Source organism: Schistocerca americana, chromosome 8 (assembly GCF_021461395.2).
Source record: "Schistocerca americana isolate TAMUIC-IGC-003095 chromosome 8, iqSchAmer2.1, whole genome shotgun sequence".
Lineage (NCBI taxonomy): Eukaryota > Metazoa > Arthropoda > Insecta > Orthoptera > Acrididae > Schistocerca > Schistocerca americana.
The window spans coordinates 101,068,482-101,095,553 of NC_060126.1; the positions used below are offsets into that span (position 1 = coordinate 101,068,482).

The 27,072-nt window shown below is 40.3% G+C and overlaps 1 protein-coding gene across 4 annotated transcripts in view; it reads right to left on the bottom strand.

Moving 5' to 3' along the window:
* LOC124545999 (serine/threonine-protein kinase Tao) overlaps positions 1–27,072 on the bottom strand; it is a 230,593-nt gene that overhangs the window by 9,088 nt on the left and 194,433 nt on the right. For 3 of the 4 annotated variants that reach the window (XM_047124968.1, XM_047124967.1, XM_047124966.1), the window contains 3 exons: positions 16,114–16,296; positions 15,818–15,936; positions 10,109–15,695 (listed from right to left, as the gene is read on the bottom strand). In XM_047124968.1, the coding sequence (XP_046980924.1) occupies positions 15,575–15,695; positions 15,818–15,936; positions 16,114–16,296 (423 nt within the window). In that variant the 3' untranslated portion in view covers positions 10,109–15,574. Of the gene's footprint in view, positions 1–10,108; positions 15,696–15,817; positions 15,937–16,113; positions 16,297–27,072 lie in introns of those variants that run through there. The other variant, XM_047124969.1, reaches the window with a different exon arrangement.

Here is a 27,072-nt window from a genome sequence, read left to right on the forward strand (position 1 = left end):
ATCATGCAGCCTATTTACTACACTTTTAGTCAAAACAAAATGTTCTGCCTGCACGAAAATCATTATGTGGCAGGGTGGCATTTTTCTCACGATTCCTCCAAGCTGACATCTGTAAGTAGTGGTATTGGCTGCTGTAGTAGCCTTTGGGTAGGGACAACGAGGCAACTCATTGACAGTTCCTGTATCTCTGTACCTCCTCTATATCCGAACAATACTGTTTTGGTTCACTTTGAGACATCTTGAAACTTGCTTCGATGAGAGACCTTCCTGACACAACATAATGTGGATACAATCAAACTTCAGAACTGACCTTCTAGATGTGGCGGAACTACAGATGACACAAGTAGTGTACTTCTTCCCTCATGTTACAACTGGAACTAAGTGTCAGTCTTACCCACTCTGTCACACAGGCACAGTGAGTGCACAGTTGTTTACTTTTTTGTGTGGGATGAGCAACACCTATGAGGAATCCAAGGGACTGCAATATTGAAGCAATATACACATTCAGCATCAGTGTTCAGGAGAGCTTGTAACTGAGGTGATGCAACACTTTTTAATGGGTGTACATTGAACCACTACATGTAAGAGACCTAGTTCAAACCTCACAAAGAATTTGTGCCAATGTACAAACTTAAGTCTGTGAGTGGACAAGTCAAAATGGTCCCCCTGGCCCTCCATTTCCCACAGTACCTTTTTTTATTGGTCAGTGCTGCTTGGCAAAATGATGAGTTATCACATCACAGTTCAACATAGAACGTCAGAGTGTGGGAATATGTGAGTTAATGATTTTAATATCTCATTAGTTTACTGTTACAGAAAAGATTTTAAACCTGGATTGTTTAAACTTGTACATTAAATTTATTCAGTTACCTTTGCATTAAAATCTCTATAATTTTACCTGACAGAGAAACATTCTGTCTTTCCAAAATTCAGAGTTTCTCCAGACAATTATTGCAAACACCCCCCCCCCCCCCCCCCAAAAAAAAAGAAATAAATGTACCGTTTTTTCTGTTGAGTTCTATTTGAGGTTCACTACATCTTACCAAACCACCTCGATTCCAACAGAGAGGCAGTCCCTAAACCTCCAACACGGACAAACCACCAATGACCAAATACTGTGGGATATCTTTGCTAATGCTTCCTAAAATGGATCATCATCTTCCAATGTACAAAGTTTGAATTATGTGTAAACTGAAAGTATATGCAAATGAGAAATGGTGTTTTTGTTGCAATAAGTAAGAAACACAATTACACCGAGATAAAAACAGAAGCTGTATGAAGATAGATTGTGCAAGACTCATAAGGAGAGCACATAAAGTGCCATAACCAGATTTCCCAGAAACTTTGCTCACTGGAAGAGGGGTAAAATAAGCAAACATGTGTCTCTCCTTATTCAAATACACAACCGTTTCTGAGAAAATGACAATTGCAGTTTCTGAGGTGCTTTATGTGCTTTTCACCACGCAACTAATTTGGTTCAAATGGTGGCACAGCAGTTAGCATTGTGGTTTCACACTTTTGCGTTCCATGTTCAAAACACAATTATTGTTTTTATTCTTTTTTTCTCCATTTGCGTACCCATGTCCGTAGGAGATAACTATACAAATGTGTGAAACAATAAATAAATGAGAAAAATTTTAAATTGTTTTCAGTGAAATTCCTGTTGCGTGTCTCGTCAGTAATATTGATAGTGTCGCATATTTGTTGCCAAGCAGTGGGTTTTGGTCGGCCAGCAAGTATACTTATTTATTCCTGTAGCCTGCAAAGGGGGTGTCTCATATTTAATTGATTCTTACCTCCACAGCTGGTTTTTTCCTCTTTAGGGAAACAGTAGGAAAAAAAAACATCATTCCCGAATTACTTATCAAAGCAGACAGACGGTAATGGACCATACACATGCACATGTATTATGTTATAAATGTATGACATTTATTGTGAAACCCAGTTGTAATTTTACACTTAATATAATGCCCGTGTGTCCTTTAACTTGGTAAACATCATTTGTGTAGTAACTTTCAACAGACAAGGGTAGATAAATGAAAAAAGATACTAAAAACAATAATCAGATTTTGAAGAGGGGCGGAAAAGTGCAAAGCCATCATGCAACCCACTGTGCAAAGGCCTCACCTGAATTTATCATTTGATAAAAGGCATTTAAACTGTGCTGAAAATTTTGGCCGTCATTTTCTCAGAAAGTCAAATATCTACTGATAAGCCAAGACAAGGTTTTGCTTATTTTCACTCCTCCTCCACTCAGCAAAGTTTTTGGAAAATTGGGTTATGGGACTTGCCATGTTCTCCTTGTCAGTATCAAAGGCTGACAAACTCATAATTGCGTCCGTCTATCAACCACAAACTCACCCCTAGATTTAACAAAAACGATCTCAGAGCACCTCAGCTTGCTAGTATGCATGCTCCCGAGTCAGAAAGTTGGCACTGGATGAGACTTTAATCATCTGACAATCAATTGGGATCATTACAGTTTTTCTTAATTGGTAAGTGTGATAAGTGAAACATTACTAAATGCCTTCTCCAAAAACTATCTAGAACATACCCCACAGAGTTTGAAAGGCCACTGACACAAGAATTGCATTAGATGTAATGGCTTCAAATATACCTGATCTCTTAGAGGATGTCCACACTGAAACTGGTTTCAATGTACATTAGGCAGCTGCAGCAACAATGATTACCAAAGAACAATTAGAATACACAGCAAGATTTGCATGTTCAGAAAACTCTATACAGAGGCAGTTGAGTCATTATTCACAACATTTACATCTGGTCTTGAGCATGTACAGCAACTGAAGCTCCAGTTCAAAAGAATGAATGGATAGTTCATGATGGGAGATATCTTTCATGGTATATAGTCACTGTAAAGCAACTTATAACAACACAGTGACTACTGCATAATATACAAGTAAAATGAAACATATGGCAGGTAAGTGAGGAATGCTGGGTTAGCTCCTATTTAGCCACAATATAACATAAAACCCCCAAACAAAAAAACTATACGCAGTGGCCGGGAGGGGGAAGTCCACAACAGTCTACAAGAAATGTGATCCACCAAACTACCATCCGAATTTCACTTATATCCATCTGTTGTTGAATCTTAGAAGACTTTTGAGGTCAAATAAAGAGGTATCGCAAACAGAATGGATTCCGAAAACATGTCTTGCAAAACTTAACACTAACTTTTCCTGCCGACATCCTGAAAGCCACTGAGCAAGGAAGCTGGGTACATACAGTATTTCTTGGCTTCTGAAACAAATCTGACCCAGAATCACACCAACACCTATTAACAAAGTAAGAATATATGGGCTATTAAAAAGAAAAAAAATAAAAGAAAAGAGGTCCCTAGTAAGGTATGATGCAGCATGTTTTCTTGGATGCAGAGTCAACAGAAATGGAAGCAAAAGGGCTTCAGATGTGCATAGGGAAGTGTATTGGTACCCTTGCCATGTATTTAATGACATAGCAGACAATATCAATAGTAACTTCAGACATTTGTAAGATAAGCAGTTATAGTAATGTACTACATGAACAAAACTATGTGAATATCCAGAACAGACACTGATGGCATTTTACAGTGGGTGCGCGAAGATCGGCAACTTGTTTTAAACATATGGAAACATAAAAGTGTGCACTTCACAAAACACATGTTCATAGTATCCTAAGACTACAACATCAGTTCAGTTGGAATTAGTTAATTCATACAAATATCAGGGAATGTGAAATGGAATGATCACATAGGCTCAACTGCAGGTAAAGTAGGTGGCTGATTTCAGTTCGCTGACAGGATACTGGGAAAATGTAGTTGGTTTACAATGGAAACTGCTGACAAAACACTTTTACATCCCATCATACAATACTCCTCAAAGTCAATAAGGGATATTTAACACATACAAAGGCAAGCAGCAAGAATGGTTACAGTTTTTTTTTGGCCAACAGGATAGCATAACAAAAATACTGAGAAACTTGAATTGGCTGTTGTTTCAAGATAGGTACCAATTACACTGCAAAAGTCCTTTTACAGAGTTCCAAGGACCAATATTATGCGAAGAATCTAGAAATATACTTGAGCCTTGTACATCTCTCTCCTGTAGTGATCACAGGTTAAGATTAAACCAATTACTGTGCATACATAGTCATTTAAGCAGTCATATTTACCACAATCGGTATGTAAATGGATGGTAAGATACCCTAATAAGAAATACAATGCTGGGTACCTTCTGGAGGCACTTCAAAGTGGTTTTCAGAGTATGGATATCTATGTAGATGTAGATGTAGCATAGCTTTCAGTCTTCTTTTATCTTCCCTGGGTGATAAGCCAATGACAAGTAAAATTATTAATTACATGAAAGCACAATATCAATCACAGATTATATTGTAGCAAGTGAGAAGGCTGCTTCTTTAGTGCAAGACATTAACATTTTCGGAGGACATGATATTTTCAGTGACAATTTTTTGGTTATGGCCAAAACAGCGCAATTAACAAGGTGGAAGAGACTTGAGGACTCATTGTCTGCAGACGAAGGGGGGGAGGGGGTGGCGGAGATTTTTAAAAGATCCTTCAACTTTAGACCTCCATCAACAGATTGAAAATTATTTAATAAACACACGTACACAAAATTATATGAACACAGAATGGGAAAACATCAAATACTGTATAAATAAAGCAACAGGTGATGCTGTTGGAAAGCAATCTAAATGGCAAAGGAAAAATGTGCTTAAATTTTGAATGAAGAATGGTTCAAATGGCTCTGAGCACTATGAGACTTAACATCTCAGGTCATCAGCCCCCTAGAACTTAGAACTAATTAAGCCTAACTAACTGCAGCGCCTAGATCTGCACGGCAACCGCGGCAGGCTTGAATGAAGAAACTTAAGAAATAATGAAAAGAAAAACAGAGAGCATACAAGTTGTTTCTGCAATCTCCCAATGACCAAACAAGAGGAAACTACAGACTCATGAGAAATAAAATGAACCCACTAATAAATCTCTACCAGAGGTACAACATGATGTATATGGCAGGCAGGGTTTCATTATTAAGACACTTAAATATATCTGGGAAGATACAGCATGGATAACTGTAATAAATCAGGAACAATAGACAGAACACGTCACAAATATATGGTATAATCCAATGGCAAGTAGTCCTTATGAAAATATAGACTAACTGATTGTGTCAACACAAATTTAATTACCTCGCAACTGATGGTGGAATATGTAATTAAATACAAAAATGCAAGAAATACAGAGGTCCTCGTGGGTTTAATATGGAACTGATTAAATATATTAGATTAATGCTTAAATTAAGAATTTTATAAGGATAATAATTTTAAGATTGCAGTAAATATAATCAAAACAATAGCATTCCATAGGAAACGCACAGTATGAAACAAAATTGAAAATGAAGAACTGATTTTGGAACAAGTTCAGTAGCTTTATTATCTGGGGAACTAAACGTCTTGCTGAAGAGAACGATGCAGATAATAAATCACAGACATATCAAGTATGTACGTAAACAGAACATTTAAAATCCATGAAGACATACAGCAATGAAATTCTAGAAGGTGATGGCCGCTCCTGTTCTACTGTCTGGCAGTGCATCCTGGGCCGTGAAAAGAAAATATTCTAATGATGTTCTGGCAGCTGAAATGAAATATTTACAAGCAGTCAAAGGTTGCACCAAGTTGGATAGGATTTCAAATGAAAACATCAGACAAGGGTTGAACATTTTTGCAGTACATCCAAAATAGAAGAAAGTAAACAAAATTGAAAGGAACATTTGGAATGAATGAAAGAAACTAGGATGGATATGTACATTTGGTGTTCCCATGAAATATTTTTTATAGACTCTTGTGCGATGCGCATCTGGCTTAAAACAATTTTTCCCATATAAATTCAAGCTTTGTACTGATTCACAAAAAGTTTCAAAATATTATAACCAGAACAACAACCATGTTAATCTCTGCATTCATGAAGTGATAGCACCTCAAGGACTCAATAAAAAACTGTTTGCTGAAAGTAATGAACTTTTGAAAACATTTCTTAAATATTTACACACATCTTTACAAGAAGTATCACTGTTGATGCTTTGCCACTCATTACATAAAATAGCTTTATAGGTTATTTAAATAGCTGCATTTCATACATTTTCTTTAGTTTCATTGATGAAACGTAAATCTGTAGCTATATGTTAAGTGCTTCAGAACCTTAAAAATATATATAATTACATTTTCTAAAAATGTAACATTTACATTTCATCCTTCACATTTCAGAATGGTTCACTTTATACATATTCATAATGTGTTAAATGATCAACCATAATGAGGCTGTAGATAATGAGGTCATTAGAGACGGAACACAAATTCGGAATGAACAAAGATGTGGAAAGGATTTGTCTAATAACTCTAAACCAGGATAACTGGAGAGGAATTTGAATCCAACTACTTTCAAATGCGAGTCCAAACCTTAACCACTGTGTCATCTTTCGTAGGTTTGGCAGAATTGGTTGTTTCATTGCATACAAACACTGTGCAAATCCCAGAGCATCAACACTGAGGGAGAATCACTCTTCTTACAGAAAGATTATGGGGTCTCTATGATGCAACAGTAAGGAGAAGGGTAAAAATAAAACAGTTTCCTATCAATTTGTGTGGATGTACAAGTAACTATAACAACAACAAAGAGGCAACAGCAATGGAAAATGGTAACTACTGTATTTTTCTCATTAATATCACTGAAACACTTAATTCACAATAACTGATACTGACTCCCCCCCCCCCCCACACACACACACACACACACACACACACACACACACACACACACACACACACACACACACACACAGAGAGAGAGAGAGAGAGAGAGAGAGAGAGAGAGAGAGAGAGAGAGAGAGAGAGAGATATATATATATTCTTCTTGTGAAAGTAATTAATACAATTATTATTAATAAATTCTCTCTTATGGGGGAGTGATCATAACAATGTATAACAAATAAATTTGTGTGAGGAAAAGAATGCTGCATTAAAAATAAAAATTTCTTGCTCTTAAGAGAGAGAGAGATTCTTCTTGTGAAAGTAATTAATACAATTATTATTAATAAATTCTCTCTTATGGTTTTAGTAGTAGTAGAGTGATCATAACAATGTATAACAAATAAATTTGTGTGAGGAAAAGAATGCTGCATTAAAAATAAAAATTTCTTGCTCTTAACCCTTACACTGGAGATCTATGTGGTGTACGTTGAAAGATCAGTAAGTCTATTATTATTGCAATATAGTTCTTAATCATTATTACATGCTTAAATTGAGAAAAGTTTGGCACATGTTAGCATGCAGAACTGTGGTATCTCAAGTACTGTTGACCATGAAAACAGAGCTATGATTAAGAGTGAATTGACAATATGATTGTTAGCATCCACAGAAACCAAGAGTTCTTCCAATATAAGTACTGTGAAATTTGGGTTGCTTTCCATCAGCCAGATGAAAACACTAGTTGAGAGGTGGCTTTTCTGGTCAAGGCAGAAACAAGTAATTAGCTTCGAGTGCTTTTGTAATATTACTTACTCTGGGCTCACAGCACTGCCAGTAAAACCAAAATTTGTAGTTCTGGTATTAACATAATGTTCCTGTCAATGGACAATACAGCTGTCAATACCACACACAATAAGCTAAAATATAAGAAATAAAAGGACACAAGTGCAAAATAGATGCACTCAGGATGGTCGGCTCTATCTTTCACATTTTAAACTTAAAGGACACAGTGGTAAACAAGTAACAACATGCAAGTTGTGTTCTGAAATTATTTAAGCTTCTTTTAAATTTCAAACAAAATATACAAACAAAAATGATTTTTTATTTATCATTGGCTTTCTATAATTTTAATATATATCTTTCAAGACAATGATCACATGCTCAAAACGTGAGATACTGTTGGATGCTTATAAAACAGCATAAAACTCATAAAAACAACTTTCTTTACAATAATCACTCATGGCTCTATCTTTTTAATCACTGTGTAATATGTAGCAATACAGTTATACACGAATTAATTATACAATAAAGTTTACAATAAAAAAGATTTGACTTTTATTCTCATCTGAGTTCTAATTCTGACATCTTCACATTACAGTGATGTGTAAGACATTGCAATGTGTGACAGTCAAAAAGGTTTTAGCACTACTCACACTCTGTAACATTTTTTGGTTTTAAAATATTACAAACTCTTGTTGTACAAAATCTGGTTACTTTAATGCAGTTTTTTGGACATGTAACAATGAGAAATCGTTAAGCACTTTATCTGTCGTCTTTTCGTGGTGAATTCTATAGAAAACAACAAAATCTATTTGCAATATTTTTCATGAAAGAAGATTAAGTAAGAACTTTCATTTAATCAAAAAGCATACTCAGTTTGTTGAATGTAAATATCAATAGTCCATTCTTAGTAAGTAACCAAATGGATTTTTCAGTGAAGAACTGAAATGACACCAACAGTATTAAAGGGAAAATTTACAACTGTTGATAAACATAACCATAAGATAACAATAAAACTTTAATGGAAGCATAGATGACTGTACATTTTTGATTTGTTATGCTTTTGAATAAAATAAACATTTACATCTAACACAAATGTTTAAATAACTGTACAAGCTTTTACTTTTAATGACTATCCATACAGCTGCCTTCCCAATTGAGTGATTCAAAATAATGAGAAGACAAACAGTCTTAACCAGGAAATATCCAAAAAATGATGTTCCCCTGGTCTCAAAAAATATTAGACTTCAGCAGCTAAAATACTGAAAATTGTGTAAATGATTTTATCATAAATCCTATCTATTCCTTTTTATTAAAAAGGAACTGCATCACATGTTCGTATAAAACAATATGTTCTATGAAGAGCTCATGAATTACAAAGCTTAATACTTTACATTGTTCCGGAGATTCTCAGAGGATGAGTTTTTTGAATTTGACTGACAAACATGTTCAATAGAAATAACTCATAATTACTTTGAGTCACAGTTGTCTCACAACACGTAATTACAACACTTCACATGCACAATATGTTGACGAATGTGGAAGCACTGTATGATAAAACATCACAACCACACTATGATACGGCACACAAGCAATAAATCATTTCCACCAATATCTGCCTAAAATATTTCTTTTGAATGGAAATCTACAATCATGATGAGAGAATTATATTACGATATTTAATATCTTACTGTTTATTTGATCTTTTTCTAGATAGTGTCACACAGGTAATAAAACATAAGTGACATTATCACAGATTACACCACATTACAAGTTTTTTAAATTATGTAACATTCCTCATTCTCAATTCAACATACAGTGCCAAATAAATCAAAGGCAGTATACTATATCACATTAACTCATGGATCAAGAAGTGTATTCATGTAACTTGATTCTTTGTAACAATTACCGAAACTGTCTTCTTTGGTAATGAAATTTTACTACTGCATTATGGTTTGCAATTTTAAAACACTGCATCTTTACATCAGCAGAATTTTACCTGAATATATGGCATATTCCCAACAGACTTTCTGAAAAGCAACCAACACAAAGACAAATAATTACTAGCTTTAGTCTATAGTCACACTTTTGCCTCTAGGTCAGTAGACAAAATAAAACTGTGACTGTAGAGAAAAGAAAATAATTCATTCTGAATATATGCCGGTTGGGGGGGGGAAAAAAATAAATTTGCAAGTCTTATGTTTCATGATTATTGTGTGAAACATAGAGCTGCGTAATTAGTAAAACTGACAGCCACGAGAGCTACTCAATAACACACTGGAAAATTATGTTTCTAAAACACTATTAAATTAGTCAAATAATGCGAAGTCCAGGATGGGGCGGGAGAGGGGGGGGGGGGAGGAAACACACACACCAAGATTACGAAAAAGACAGACTGCTGTTCATCTTGTAGCCGAAACGTCGAGTCGCAGACAGGCAAAATGAAAAGACTGCTATACACTTATGCCTTTGACCAAAATGCCTCCTCCTAAACTTGAAAACACATACGCATTCGCTCAAGTGCACCCCCCCCCCACCCCCCTCTCTCTCTTTCTCTCTCTCTCACACACACACACACACACACACACACACACACACATACAAAATCACTGTCTCTAGTTCTGTCTCAGTGGCCAGAGACAATGGTCATAGGGGTGTGCGAGTTTTGTCTGTGTCAATGTTTTCTGATTTAGAAGAAGGCCTTTTTTGACTGAAAGCTCAGTGTTTAGAACTCTTTTCATTGTGCCTGCCGATGACTCAATGTCTCCCGTATATAGTGAGTAGCATCTATTCTTTCCATAATATTACAGTTAAATTAGTGGTATTCTGTGTCTCTAATGCAGATAGAAAAAGTTATGTCGAATACTGAAGGTCATTTAAATCAAAAACAACAGGAAAGAGATATTGCTTTAAGAGAAAAGCAAAAGATTTACATTTATCTTTATTTGGAAAGAGCCAAAGACAATGGAACAAGGCAATACAAAAAACAAATAAAGGAGTTAGAAGAGGAACAGTTAGTTCACTCCACTTAATTTTGTTACTGTTTCCTTGAATGTGTAAAGTTAATCTATAATTCTTTCCAAATGCAAAGAAATCTCCAAGATGTTTTATCAAATTTTCTTCAATTCTGGCAATAGGGCATTTCTTTTTACAGCTACGAAGTGAAATTATCTTTTCTATGCAATGGGTGACATACTCGCTATTTCAATATTAATTAGCTCCTGATATTCAAGAGTGTAGCAAACAAAGTAGTCAGGTGGATGTTGCAGTAAAACTACATAAATTATATTTAAATAGAGGGGAAAATTGCTGAAACATTAGGAACTAGTAGTAAAGATAAGACACAAAACAGTCTCAAATCATATAGTACTGGACAGAACAAAGATAAGAAGAATTCAAATGCTGCTCACATCTGAAATTAATGAAGACTGCAGCTTAAGGATTAAGCAATTTTATGCTGTAAGCTAATAATAATTAGCTCACTTACTGCTGCACTGTTGTAAGGTATTTAAAATTCTTGTGTTCTGTAACTTATTAAGCAGTGTTTAATGATATAATAATGGAATCAGAAGCAGTAAATGGTGCAAACATATCCTAACAACTTCAGTGTAATTAGATGGTTCTGCAAAAACTGTCACAGTCATGTAAACATATAAAGAACTAAAATGTGTTCCCTACTAAAATCAAGAATAATGTACACTATAACACAGTTATTCTTATCTTTTAAGCACATCCTTCTTCACTGCATGTAATTTATGCCTCAGGCTTTCCTTTCTGTTTGCTAGGTAACCTGAAATAATAAACTTGTGACATTCCCTTGCAGAAAGGTATAAATCCTCCACAGGACAACCTGAATAATTTTTCAAAATTCACTGCTGTTTGTATCAAACAGAAAATGTGTACTTGCTATCTCTTATTAAAAATGCTCTCAGCTCTTTTCATCACATTTTTAATTGTGTTTCCCTTTGTTAACAAACTTATACATGGGATCTTCTCAATAATGAAACCAAACAGCCTAATATTCTAATGACACACACTGAAAAATAATCAAAAGTGCATATGATTTTCATTATTTTCTCTATCTGTTACATGCAATGTCACAGAAATGTGAAGACATTTGAAACTGAACTTTGCCTGACTGTTTCAATCTCTCTCTAAACAAATTTTAAAAATTGTAAAGATGACAATTCTTACCAAGAGACCCTAGAACAAAGGATTTCGTAGATATATTTACCTAGGGTGGCAGTTTTACTTATACACTAAAAATATGGAACTGTCAAACTGACAATTCCCACAACTTTACAAAACATCAAAGATGTTATTGAAGCAACAACCCAATCTAATCCCAAATGTGTTGACCAGACAAAATACTTTTGTTTACACCAAAATACACAATGTTGTGAATAATTATACAGTTTTTACCCAAGTTCCACCTAACAATATTGTGTTGACCTCTTACTATCAGTTTCAAAGCAGTTACAGAACAAAACTGTGTCTGAATGCTCAAATATAGGGAACCATCTAAACAAACTTGTAACGCTAATTAACAATTCTCATTTCTGCATGATGTTACACTAAGAAAATAACAGGAAGCCTTAATTACAATAACCTGGTCTGAAAATAATAGCCTATTCCATCTTTGAAATATTCTAGTACTGGCCTTAAGAATGCCCTCTTCTTGTGCAATATTTTCAATGCCCTATAATTGAATTAATAAGTGCATGGAATTGCTTTACAATTTGCTCTAGTTTTCTATATTACTTTGCCATACTATGGTGAAAATATTATGTCAGTACTGTACAGGACTTTATGATAAACCCTTGACAATATTAACTTTTTGCACAAAGCAATGTATTCTGTAAATGGTAAATTTCTACTAGGGATAAAATATTCAGGTATTTGAACTTCTCCAATGAAGACGACAGAAAAATTACTTGGAAAACAAACTACCTGCCAGTCACATTACAACTATTAGAAAACTCCAGTCTGTTGCTTACATAGACCAGCCAGTTGCAATTGGGTGGAGAGAAGAAGGTGAATATTGTGAGAATACCACCACAAAATTAAAATGCACTTCTGGAAGTGAAAAATAATTATCCTCTATTGACAACATGTGAATTCTGAACAAGCACACCAAACACAGATCAATTCAACACATAGAGATACTTTTTCATAATGAATTGTACATGAAGTACAACAATGTATTTCCATATTTTGGTGATTCATGTTCCCTGAATTGTCCCTTAACTATTACACTGAATTTAGTGAGAAAAAGTATGCCATTTTTCATTATAAGAATTCAAATATACGAGAGAGTCAGAAAATTACAGAAGACTTGTTGTCCATTGTCAGAAAATCTTTTTCAAAGCTTAATTACATAAACTGGAAACATTATTTTGAAAATGTAATTTATGAAATGTATGCAATAAATGAAAGTATATATTTTTACAGAAAAAGTCTATCCAGCAAACTGTTTTGTTAGTGCCACACTATCTTCCCGGGTTTTGTGAAATTTGAGATATAACTCCACCTGGACAAATGGGACAGGTGCAATGTTCTCATGAATAACTAGCATCTGTAAGAAAAAGAGGGCATGCATTTTAAGTAGCTACATTAAAAAAAACTGTACACAAACTACACAGCTCTTCTGCAAATAAAAGTGACAATCAAATGAACAGAATGATAAGGGAATTATATGAAATAATCAAAGACTATATTTGAGCAAACACATGGCTGTTAGGAAATGAACCTTAAGCTTATGATCACATCTTTTAGAAGGTCAACCACAATATTTTTTGGCAGGTATTGCCACTGTGGCAAAGATACAGCCACTACTCATAGCTGATTACGAATGATGTCACCCCACCCCACCCCCACTAAAAAAAAAAAGGTCTCCCAAATACAAAGCTCAAGGATATGATCATGCTGTAGGGATAGAAACACATACATTTTGATATATGCATAAAACAATAGACACAAAAATTTGAATTTACTTATTCTCTCAGAAAATTAATACAATGACTGGATTTTTGAGCTTTCTGTAAAATTGTTGATCCCAAGACAACCAACAATAGCTAAAAATTGTAGTAAGCACCAAAATCTATTTAAAAATTATGTACTTTATTTACTTATGTACATCTTTACATGGCAGATGAGGACAGCATACGTCTTGCTGAGTGAATTTATGCCACAAAGTGGCTATGTGAATGACTACATATGAAAAACATTCAAATATTAGCATGTGTCAATCACTGTATGTTATTTCAATGATTACATTTCATTTCAGAAGACAGAAAAAATTATGATAAGCTATGTGTCATGGAAAATGATACAATAAATAAAACTTATGAGCTCTGCAAATATACTACCTTTGCACAAGATATCATCACACATTGGTAATACAAAGTGATAAAATGTTGGTAACTAACTTAGTGACATTTGAATATTTTTACATCAACTTCAGCATGCCAACTGGTAATAAAAAGGCTTTTAGAAATTTGGTATTACTGTTACAACATCCTGTTGACTTTTACGAGCAACAATTTCTGTCACTGGTATACCAGTTTAAGGTTCTCATCATAGTGTTACTGGGTGTTCAATGATATTTCTTTTTGATTATGCTTCATATAACTATTTCAATCCACCTTCAAGTACTCTGCAGGTATGCATCAAACCCTACAGCTTTCTCACATTACAGGAAGATACTTTAATGCAAAGCTTTAAAAACAGTCAACGTTGAACAAATAAAGTGGAGAATTAAATAAGTTTCAATACAAAATGGGCCTAAATCTACATTAATATTATGTTGTCCAATAAGAAACCATCTTTGGGAAACATTAAGGGGGAAATTAACATTAATTTTTTTTCTAAAAAATATGATTATAATCTCCAGTTACATATTTTTCCTTGCCACCTCTCTCTGCTGAACGACTGAAGCTTCTTTCCCCAATACAATGCATCTGCATTATGTTAACTTCTTTGTTACTTTCAAATATGACATACAACCACGTAAATTTCGATTCACATGCAATTCAGGATTCCATTTGTACAACTGAACAATACAAATTAATACTAATTTCACAAAAAAGAGGAGACTTAATCATAGTACCATAACTGGAAGTAATGGTATACCAGAATCTCTCATAAGCTGTTTACATGCATATGTTGCACATATTCTTTTAAGCACAATAAAAGATTTCCTTTGGTTTACCTTAGATGTAAAGGAAAGGGAGGGAAGAAAAAGGTAAACAGTAAGTCTATATAATAATACAAGACACAAATTCTGTTTATTTTTGACTTAGAATACTGCATACCAGATATGGTGGTTCAGTATCTTCCACAATTTTAGGCTGATTCTAAAGTCCCATAATGTGTCAATACACTTAATCAGCATGTGACAGAGAAATTCTTTCTGAACAGTACCGTTTAATTCACAGAATTAAAAAATTATAGAAGCCGCTATACTTCTTCAGTTTTGCAAGCACTTGTGAGTCTATTACTGGAACAAATGGAATGTTACACTGCTTTTATAATAATTGACACAATGAAACTTAGGACAACCACACTGTCGGTATCGTACAAATACATCTGTATAATTATCTATCAAACAAATGCGCTGTAAACTGAATGCGCAATTGGAATAAGAGAACATTACAAGCTATGCAGTCTGTATAATCAAAATGCTCAGTAGCTTTCAATAGCCAAGGCTACAGCCCAGTAATTAAATAAACACAAGTAATAAAATAGTCTCATAACCAATTTCCAAAGAGTAAAACTGGCAGAGCACGGGGAAACCGTCAATGCTTCTTATTATAAGAAATACGAGACTGTCAGTCAAATTCTTAACTACATCCAACACCTGAGCTTGCATTTCTCTGAATTCATACCACTGCCATTTTTTGCTCATTAAATTATTTACCTGTGCTGGCTGTTAACAGCCAATTGGCACAGGGCAAAGGTGGGTACTTAAACGGGTGGCAGATAGGAGCTTAGGTGGATTTATGAATGATCAAGGGAAATGATCAAGCATATGCTAAAGACTTCCAGGTGGGAATGATGTTGAACTATTGCTGTGTGCAAGGCTCAACATGCTACCTGAAAGACTTTCTTCATCAGGATAGGCTTCCTTTGGAGCCTCTGCTATTGCCAGAGCACTGTAAATTAAAAATAAATAAATTAGTTAATAGTATCACAAGCTGTTGTATTACAAATGGAGGAGAATTAAAGGCTTTCAGAACCAATGAACACATTGGACAGTTATTATACTAATGTTCACCTGAATCCAAGTCGAGCAGACTCCTCATCAAACTGTTCCAGTTCCCTCTCATGTCGTTCATGCAACAGCCTAATCCTTTCATCTCTTTCTTGCTCAAACTGTCTAGTTTCCACGTCCATCTAAAAAGAAGACACAGAGTTATTACCCCATTCCCTACTAAACTTATTTCTGACCAGTTTACATGATGTATTGTACAGATATGTCTGTCTTGTTTCCAATGTTTCAAACACGACCTGTCGTAGCAATGCATCATGGGAAAGCAATGAAAAATTAATTTAATTGTTGATGTTACAAACCTTTTGCTCAAGTAAAGCTCGTCGTACGGACACACGATCTTCCAGTTCCTTTCGTTCTCTATTTCGTTGCGCCTCTGCTTGCATTTTATTCTTTGACTGGTAGGCCATTAGGATTTCCAGCTCATAGTGTAGACGCTCTTTCAAATGGTGGCATTCCACCTCCTGAGACTCATCAAGCCGAATCTGCAGCAAACCAATTACATCATTGGGTAAGTATATTGCCAAAACACTGATATGTTGGGAAAATATCCAACATTATGAATTGTATAATAAAACTGCACAAACTGCTACCTTTAATTAAAATTTGATTAACACGTCCATGTGTACCAATACGCGCACGCACACTAAAATAAGAGTCCTCGCCATTAAGACACAAAATACAGGGTTATTACAAATGATTGAAGCGATTTCACAGCTCTACAATAACTTTATTATTTGAGATATTTTCACAATCCTTTGCACACACATACAAAAACTCAAAAAGTTTTTTTAGGCATTCACAAATGTTCGATATGTGCCCCTTTAGTGATTCGGCAAACATCAAGCCGATAATCAAGTTCCTCCCACAAGCGTTTGACTTTGTCATCGGGTGTCAGGGCTTGTAGGAATTGTAAACGGTAAGGCTTCTGCTTTAGCCTTTTCCGTAAGATTTTCCAAACCGTTGGCTGTGGTACGTTTAGCTCCCTGCTTACTTTATTCGTCGACTTCCGCGGGCTACGCGTGAAACTTGCCCGCACGCGTTCAACCGTTTCTTCGCTCACTGCAGGCCGACCCTCACAGAGGCATCCAGAAGATTTAAACTGCGCATACCATCGCCGAATGGAGTTAGCAGTTGGTGGATCTTTGCTGAACTTCGTCCTGAAGTGTTGTTGCACTGTTATGACTGACTGATGTGAGTGCACTTCAAGCACGACATATGCTTTCTCGGCTCCTGTCGCCATTTTGTCTCACTGCGCTCTCGAGCGCTCTGGCGGCAGAAACCTGAAGTGCGGCTTCAGCCGAACAAAACTTTATGAGTTTTTCTATGTATCTGTAGTGTGTCGTGACCATATGTCAATGAATGGAGCTACAGTGAATTTCTGAAATCGCTTCAATATCTTGTAATAGCCCTGTATATACTACATTGTGTTTAAATAACTAACTGTTAAGTATGCCCACACACAAACAGCAGATGAGGAGCAACAGACAAATTTCAACAAAGTCAATTTCCACAGTTGAGGCTTTTAGCTTAGATAAAAAAATATAAGATAAAAATGTTGCAAGTACTTTACTTCTGGAGAAGAAAATATTTGCTACTGCCAATACTCACGGAAGGAATAACAAAAATATTACAAACCATACAAAATTATACGTTTCAGAGCCATATTAAATCTCAATGGCCTGTATTCATCATCACAGATAAGCAATATTATGAAAATGATAGATTGCTACTCACCACATGGAAGTGTTATGCCACGATGTACCTAGGCTTTTCTGGACGGGCTGGATTTAAACCGTCAATAAAGAGTATAGTCAAGTTTTAACGCTGACAAGGAACCCTCGATAGTAAGATTGCAAAAGGCTGATGATGTTTATGGTATTCGACACCCCCACATATTTACTACCATGCAGCCTAATATTGGTTACTAATAGCAACAGGTCGTGTTTTGTTTTGTTTTAGGTACAAAAACAACTACGAGGGCAGTTCAATAAGTAATGCAACACTTTTTTTTCTCGGCCAATTTTGGTTGAAAAAACCAGAAATTTCTTGTGGAATATTTTCAAACATTCCCGCTTCGTCTCGTATAGTTTCATTGACTTCTGACAGGTGGCAGCGCTGTATGGAGCTGTTAAAATGGCGTCTGTAACGGATGTGTGTTGCAAACAACGGGCAGTGATCAAGTTTCCTTTGGCGGAAAACCAGGGCATCTCAGATATTCATAGGCGCTTGCAGAATGTCTACGGTGATCTGGCAGTGGACAAAAGCACGGTGAGTCGTTGGGCAAAGCGTGTGTCATCATCGCCGCAAGGTCAAGCAAGACTGTCCGATCTCCCGCGTGCGGGCCGGCCGTGCACAGCTGTGACTCCTGCAATGGCGGAGCGTGCAAACACACTCGTTCGAGATGATCGACGGATCACCATCAAACAACTCAGTGCTCAACTTGACATCTCTGTTGGTAGTGCTGTCACAATTGTTCACCAGTTGGGATATTCAAAGGTTTGTTCCCGCTGGGTCCCTCGTTGTCTAACCGAACACCATAAAGAGCAAAGGAGAACCATCTGTGCGGAATTGCTTGCTCGTCAAGTGGCTGAGGGTGACAATTTCTTGTCAAAGATTGTTACAGGCGATGAAACATGGGTTCATCACTTCGAACCTGAAACAAAACAGCAATCAATGGAGTGGCGCCACACCCACTCCCCTACCAAGAAAAAGTTTAAAGCCATACCCTCAGCCGGTAAAGTCATGGTTACAGTCTTCTGGGACGCTGAAGGGGGTTATTCTGTTCGATGTCCTTCCCCATGGTCAAACGATCAACTCTGAAGTGTATTGTGCTACTCTTCAGAAATTGAAGAAACGACTTCAGCGTGTTCGTAGGCACAAAAATCTGAATGAACTTCTCCTTCTTCATGACAACGCAAGACCTCACACAAATCTTCGCACCTGAGAGGAGCTCACAAAATTTCAGTGGACTGTTCTTCCTCATGCACCCTACAGCCCCGATCTCGCACCGTCGGATTTCCATATGTTTGGCCCAATGAAGGATGCAGTCCGTGGGAGGCACTACGCGGATGATGAAGAAGTTATTGATGCAGTACGATGTTGGCTCCGACATCGACCAGTGGAATGGTACCGTGCAGGCATACAGGCCCTCATTTCAAGGTGGCGTAAGGCCGTAGCATTGAATGGAGATTACGTTGAAAAATAGTGTTGTGTAGCTAAAAGATTGGGAAATAACCTGGTGTATTTCAATGCTGAATAAAACAACCCCTGTTTCAGAAAAAAAATGTGTTGCATTACTTATTGAACTGCCCTCTTATGTTCATACGCACCCATGTCAGAACTGTAGAACGTGAAGACAAAGAGTGGCGTTAAAAACGATTACATGTTAATCACAATCAACGGAAGAGAAAACAGGGACATGAAGAAAGGTCTATAAAGTATGCCACAGAGAAACAGAGGTCCTTAACTAAAGATTAAATGCCCTTCACCATATTGCTACAACGGATAAAAAGTAAAACATGGTCGACAGCCCGTGCGTCGTTTGCTAAAATGGCCGGTAACTCACATGGCAAGCACAACTGAGAACATAAGTGGGTAAAAAAAGGCATGCCATCAGGAAATGGCAGAACATCAAAGGTTGAGTGCAATGAGCACAAAGTAGTCGGGGAGCATCATGCATAAAAAGACAGTGCCCAATATGCAACCTAGCTAAAATAATCCCCTCATGGTGAGAGGGCCGAGAGCAGGTTGTCAAAGCCACAGGGAGAGGCTTAATAACCTAAACTTGTTCCCAAGAAGGGAGGACCAGTAATGATGCCAAAGTGACACCACCTGCTGGCAGACAGCAATACAGAGATCACTGGAGGGAATGTAAGAACTAGCGGGCTGAGGTACGAGAACTGCAGCCTCAGCAGCAGCATCATCAGAGACCTCATTTCCTGTCAGACCGATGTGGCAAGGAACCCACATAAACATCACAGGGGCTCCCTCAAGACTGATCACGTGGTAGCTTTCCTTGACCTATAGCACTAAGGGATGGACAGTGTACAGCACACACAGGTTTTGAAGGGCACAGAGAGTGAGCAGATGATGCAACTGAAAATCCTGTCACTGGATCTACTGTGTGGCCTGATACAGGATGAAGAGCTCTGCTGTAAATACTCAGCAGTGTTCCGGAAGCCGATATCAAAAAACATAGGTGCCACTGACGAAGGTACACCTAACACTACAGTCAGTCCGAGAACTATCAGCGTACACAAATGCACAATTGCAGAGTTCTGTGCTGTAGCGGCACAAGTTACAGCCACGTGCGGGCCGGATTGCAGTGAGTTATGCATACCAGCAGTTGCAAAGGCAAATAGAGGCCACAGGGGTGTAGAACTGCTGGATTAGGCACACCCATCAGTTTGCATGGCGCAAGTCACAGGCAGAAGGGGGCCACTGGCCAACCTAGCATGTTACGCGTATGTGACACAAAGCGGCATTTTAGTGAAACAGAGGCGCACAGCCACATTTAAACAGGTGTGCGTTTCTAACTAGATTCATTCAAGTGTGGCAGCTCTCCTGGACGGTGGGGTGTGTCACACTGCCAGGCTACACGCAGCAACAGATGGGGGCGCCAGTGTCCCAGTCCATGGTGGGTTGTTGGTTCGACCCTCTGAGGCCGACGTGGGGTCCACAGCCAGCCAGCGGCAGGCCACTCTTCAGCTCGCTACCGTGGGCAGTCGTCTCGGCTCCCGACATACGCCAGAGACATCCTGAGGCGAGGGCCGCAGATTTGAACGCCGGATCGCAGACGCTTGCAGTTGCTGCGATTTCAGCTACCCCGGTGAGGAAGGAAGCAGCGGGACGCTCGGCGGCTCCCAGCAGAGCAGTGCTGAGTCAATGGGAAAGAAGACCGCTGAGCCCGCTGCAGGTGCAGCCCTTATGACGCAGTCCTACAAGGCCAACACACAGCAGCGCATTGCGCTGGGGCGATGGCCTCAGCATTGTAGGACCCTGTGACGCGGACCGAGCTGAACGGGGCACTGTAGTGGAAACTAATAAATCATTTGGAAAGTTCTCGACAAGTTTTAATATGGCAACTCCTGGCACCCATCCACTACATTCGCTGTCTTCCCACTACATTTGGTCATCCTGATACATTCGGTGGCAGAAGTTGCCACTACAGTGTGAAAGTCGTGAAACTGAAGATGACAGAGTGACGCAAGAGTAGTGTCCTTAAGATGCAAATGAAGGCTAAGGTGAACACAGGGCACTGCACAGAGCCAAGGTGCTGAAGGGTTCACATCCCTCAGAAAAGTGGCAGGTAGTGTGAAGTTAAGCTGCCGGAACAAGAGCCACAAGTGAACTCCAGGAGGTAACAGAGAAGACGGACATGCCCCACACTGGAGATCAAAGGAGTCATCGAAGGAGGAGGCATTGCATGGGTGGTCATACGTGACAGGCAAACAACATGCATACTTGCTGACAAAAAAGTCACAGTGATAGGACAGCGGTAGTTCATCGGCTTCTGCGAAAGTTTGATGGCATGTTGCACAGCTGGAGAAGGAGATAGGGATGCTATCACGATGCTGTTCAATTTCACAACTGCGGTGCTAAATTTGAGGTCGCATCTCTGCATGGCCACATCCTTCATGGAGTGAGGTGTAGCTGAACAGTACTGTAGTTGCCAGATGGAAGAACGTAGGTTTCCAACTGGTCAACAACTTGTGAGTGACCAGCTAAGGCATTTTTTTAGTCACCCTGCCTCCTGGGCAGCCCGCTCATCGAGATACATGGGACGGTCGCCATTGCAGTTGATACAGTGGAGAAAAGTAGGCTGACAATTGCCCTCATGAGCATCCTTACCAAAGGTTACACATTTGGCCGGGTGTCGACAGGATTCTCGAGTGTGGTTGTACTGTGATAACTTCAAAGCCTGCTTTGATGTTTGACAGAAGAAGCACTCTACCAAAAGTAAGGAAAAACGTACCCGTGGGCAAAAAGGATGCATCTAACTGTTCATCACCCACATCTAATTTTTCATCACCCGATAAACTGCAATGACACCCTGATCAGAGAGGTATGTTTGGATTTGTGCCTCAGTGAGGGCATTGAGCAGCCATTCAGCATCTGATGGGCCTCGACACAATCAGGATAGCCATACAGGAACGAAGCTGCAAGCAGTTGCTGCGCTTGAGAATCAGAAGTAGTCTCCAAAAGCAAAGTGCCTTTTTTTCCTTTCTTTTTTTGTTTTGTTTTTTAGGACGCAAAACGGCTATGGTCATAAGCGCCTGGTCCATGACTTAGGAAACAGTAAAAAACCGAAAATGGAAACCAGCAGCAATGGGAACGAAAGTCATAAAATTGGAGAAACTAAAAGCTGAAGGAAGGCTTAAAAATCCACTACAGAAAGGGGTTGGTTGTCCCCAAAAAAAGCTTCAAATGACTGACGTCATTTCACTGGCACTAATAAACTTGAGAACGTGGTCGGCTGAGCGCGTGTCATCTGCTAAAATCGACGATAGATCAGGCGATAGCTGTAGACAGGAGCGTAACGGATTAAAATAGGGGCACTCAATTAAAAGGTGTCTTACCGTCCACAGCTGAGAGCAGTGGGGACAGAGTGGGGGAAGATCGCCGCTTAAAAGATGTCTATGGCTAAAAAGACAGTGCCATACCCGGAGTCTAGTTAAAATTACCTCCCCCCGACGACGCGTTCGGGAGGAAGAGGTCCAAGCACAACGAAGAGCTTTCACGTCCCGCAATTTATTATGGGGAAGTGTCGACCAATGCGCGTGCCATAAATGAACAACACGACGACATAAAACGCTCCGTAGATCGGCGAAGGGAATCGATTGAATAGCTGGCCAAAGAAGAGAGACTGCAGCCATGGCTGCAATATCGGCCGCCTCATTTCCACAGATACCAACGAGTCCCGGGAGCCAGAGGAATGCCACCGAGACGCCCCCCAGGTGGAGCGAGCGCAGACAGTCCTGAATCCGGTGGACCAGAGGGTGCACAAGATAAAGAGCTTGGAGACTGAGGAGAGAGCTGAGGGAATCTGAGCAGATGACGTATTGTATCCGCTGATGGCGGCGGATGTAGTGGACAGCCTGGAGAACAGCGTAAAGCTCCGCAGTGTAAACCGAACACTGGTCGGGAAGCCGAAAGTGATTTGGGGTGTCGCCAACAATATAGGCACTCCCTACACCTAATGATGTTTTCGAGCCGTCGGTGTAAATAAATGTGGCGTCCGTCATTTGTGCACATAGAGCAGCAAATGCCCGACGATAAACAAGTGAAGGGGTACCATCCTTGGGAAATCGACAAAGGTCACGGAGCAAGCAGATCCGGGGACGGAGCCAAGGCGGTGCTGTACCCCAAGTTGTCAAGAAGGTTTTAGGAAAGTGCAAGGAAAGAGAATGGAGCAGTTGACGGAAGCGGACTCCTGGTGGTAGTAGGGAGGAGGGGCGGCCTGCATACCCTACATCAAAGGAGGCATCAAAAAAAATGTCATGGGCTGGATTAGCAGGCATGGAAGACAGATGGCTAGCATAACGACTCAGAAGGACTGCTCACCGATTGGACAGCGGAGGTTCAGCAGTCTCAGCATAAAGGCTTTCCACAGGGCTGGTGTAAAAAGCTCCAGACACTAAACGTAATCCACGGTGGTGGATAGAGTCGAGACGCCAAAAAATAGTGGCCGAGCAGAGGAGTAGACTATGCTTCCATAGTCCAATTTCGAGCGCACTAAGGCGCGATAAAGGCGGTGATGGACCACTCGGTCCGCTCCCCAGGAGGTACCATTCAGGACACGGAGGGTGTTGAGGGATTGCAAACAGCGAGCCAAAAGATAGGAAACGTGGGAGGACCAGCACAGTTTTCTGTCAAACATAAGACCCAAGAATTTAGCGACGTCTGAAAACGGAAGGTTGACAGGACCTAGATGTAAGGAGGGCGGAAGAAACTCCTTACGTCGCCAAAAATTAACACAAACGGTCTTACTGGGAGAAAAACGGAAGCTGGTTTCGATGCTCCAAGAGTGGAGACGATCGAGACATCCTTGAAGACGTCGTTCAAGAAGGCTGGTCCGTTGAGAGCTGTAGTAGATTGCAAAATCGTCCACAAAGAGGGAGCCCGAGACATCAGGAAAGAGACAATCCATAATTGGATTTATGGCAATGGCAAACAGTACAACACTCAGCACGGAGCCCTGGGGTACCCCGTTTTCTTGGGAAAAAGCACGGGAGAGAGTAGTGTTCACCCGCACCCTAAATGTGCGCTCTGCCACAAATTCGCGAAGAAAACGGGGCAGCCGACCTCGAAAGCCCCAAGAGAACAGTGTGCGGAGGATGCCTGTCCTCCAACAGGTATCGTATGCTCTCTCCAGATCAAAAAATATTGCTACTGTTTGGCGTTTCCGGAGAAAATTGTTCATGATATAAGTGGAGAGAGCAACAAGATGGTCAACTGCAGAGCGATGCTTTCGGAATTCGCATTGGGCAGGTGTTAAAAGACTGCGGGATTCCAGCCACCACGCTAAACGGTAATTCACCATACGCTCCAAAACCTTACAGACACTACTCGTGAGAGAAATGGGGCGATAGCTAGAGGGGAGGAGATGTTTGTCCTTTCCAGGTTTCGGAACAGGAACGACGATAGCTTCTCGCCATCGTCTGGGAAAAGTACTGTCGGTCCAAATTCGATTATAAAGGCGAAGGAGGTAACGCAGACTATGGGTTGATAAATGCAGCAACATTTGGACCTGTATACCATCCGGTCCTGGGGCGGCGGAGCAAGAAGAAGAGAGTGCATGTTGGAGTTCCCGCATGGAGAAAACAGTATTGTAGCTTTCGCGATTTTGAGAGGAGAAAGCAAGAGGTCGCACTTCCGCTGCACGTTTCTTCGGGAGAAACGCTGGCGGGTAATTTGAAGAGCTCGAAATCTCAGCAAAGTGCTGACCCAACGAGTTAGAAATTTAGACGGGGTCCACTAATGTATCATGCGAGACAGTAAGCCCAGAGAACGGGGAGAAACTAGGCGCACCTGAGAACCGTCGAAGCCGACTCCAAACTTCTGAGGAGGGAGTGAAAGTGTTAAATGAGCTAATAAAGAATTTCCAGCTTGCCTTCTTGCTATCGCGGATGACACGACGGCATCGCGCACGGAACTGCTTATAGCAGATACAGTTGGCCAAAGTAGGATGGTGGCGGAAAATGCGGAGAGCACGTCGCCGCTCACGTAGTGCATCACGGCATGCCTCGTTCCACCAAGGAACTGGGGGGCGCCGGGGCAATGCGGAGGTGCGTGGTATTGAACGTTCCGCAGCTGTAAGAATAATGTCGGTAATATGTGTGACCTCATCGTCGACGCTGGGAAAGTGATGGTCATCGAATGTCGCTAGAGACGAAAAAAGTGTCCAATCAGCTTGGGCAAACTTCCAGCGTCGCGGGCGCATATGTGGCAATTGAGGTGGTGGTGGTGGTGGTTAGTGTTTAACGTCCCGTCGACAACGAGGTCATTAGAGACGGAGCGCAAGCTCGGGTTAGGGAAGGATTGGGAAGGAAATCGGCCGTGCCCTTTCAAAGGAACCATCCCGGCATTTGCCTGAAACGATTTAGGGAAATTACGGAAAACCTAAATCAGGATGGCTGGAGACGGGATTGAACCGTCGTCCTCCCAAATGCGAGTACAGTGTGCTAACCACTGCGCCACCTCGCTCGGTGTGTGGCAATTGAGGCTGCAGTCGAAGGACACATGGAAAGTGGTCACTCGAGTGTGTATCATCAAGGGCGAACCATTCGAAGCGCTGAGCTAGCGGAACAGTACCTACCGCAAGGTCCAAATGAGATAAATTTGTCGAGGAGGCAGACAAAAATGTAGGGACTCCAGTGTTGAGGCAAACTGGATCCGCTTGGTGGAAGACGTCTAGCAATAGTGAGCCACGTGGACAAGGATGTGGAGATCCCCAAAGCGGGTGGTGTGCATTGAAGTCCACAACCAGCAAATAGGGGGGTGGAAGCTGACCAAGAAGATGAAGGAGATCAGCTCGTGCCATTGGTGTGGACGATGGAATGTATACAGTACAAAGAGAGAACGTGTATCCGGAAAGGAAAAGACGGACGGCGACAGTTTGGAATGAAGTGTTTGAGGGGATTGGGTGATAATGGAGAGTATCATGGAGAAGAATCATGAGTCCTCCATGTGCTGGAGTGCCTTCAACAGAGGGTAGATCAAGTCGGACGGACTGAAAATGGGGGAGAACAAAGCGGTCATGGGGACGCAGCTTTGTTTCCTGAAGATGACCGGCGAGTAGGATCGTAAGAGGATCGACAATTCATCCCGATTCGCTCGAATACCGCGGATATTCCAGTGGATAATGGACATAGGGTGAACAGAAAATGGAGGAATGTGACCAAGGTTGCTGTCAACTCAACGACTGCTCAAGAGCTTGCGACCGACAGCATGGAATGGCATTCAGCCGAAGGCAGAAGATCCTGATCCATCGGTTGTTCAGGAGCAGCTCCTGCCACCAGTGATCGGCCGGTTGATCGGCCGCCAGCAGTGGGCCTCGGCGACACAGAAGACGGCCGAGGGCGATTTCCGCCAGGTGGTGCTGTAGATGGGACACGCCTTGGCGGAGAAGGAGAGGAACTGGGTTTCTTTGTAGCCTTCTTTGAGTTATGATGTTTAGATGAAGGAGGAACCGATGGTTAGGAAGTTGCGGTACATAAAAACTCTTCAAGAGTATGCTCTTTTTTCGAAGTCTTGGTGTCTGACTTTTGGGCTCGAGATTTAGCAGAACGCGACGAAGGGTGAGCCAGTGAGTGCGCAGGCGAAAGTGGTGAGGTTGAACGGGCGATCTTTGCGTTGGCCGATCTGACGACCATGGCAGTAAAGGTGAGGTCGCAAGTCTGGGTGGCCGCCTCCTTTGTTGGCAGAGGAGAAGCAAGGACAGTACTGTATTTTCCTGTCTGAGGCACGGTGGGCTGTCAACTGGCGAATAATTTTCGAGCAGCAAAGGTCGACACCTTTTCCTTCTCTCTGATTTCCTGGATGAGCATTTCGTCCTTAAAAACGGGGCAATCTCGAGAGGAAGCAGCGTGGTCACCCATACAGTTGATGCAGCGAGGGGATGGAGGTGGACAAGCACCCTCATGGGCAACCTTGCCACACGTAACACATTTGGCTGGATTGGAACAGGACTGGCTGGTGTGATTGAACCGCTGACACCGATAGCAACGCGTAGGGTTTGGGACGTAAGGGCGAACGGA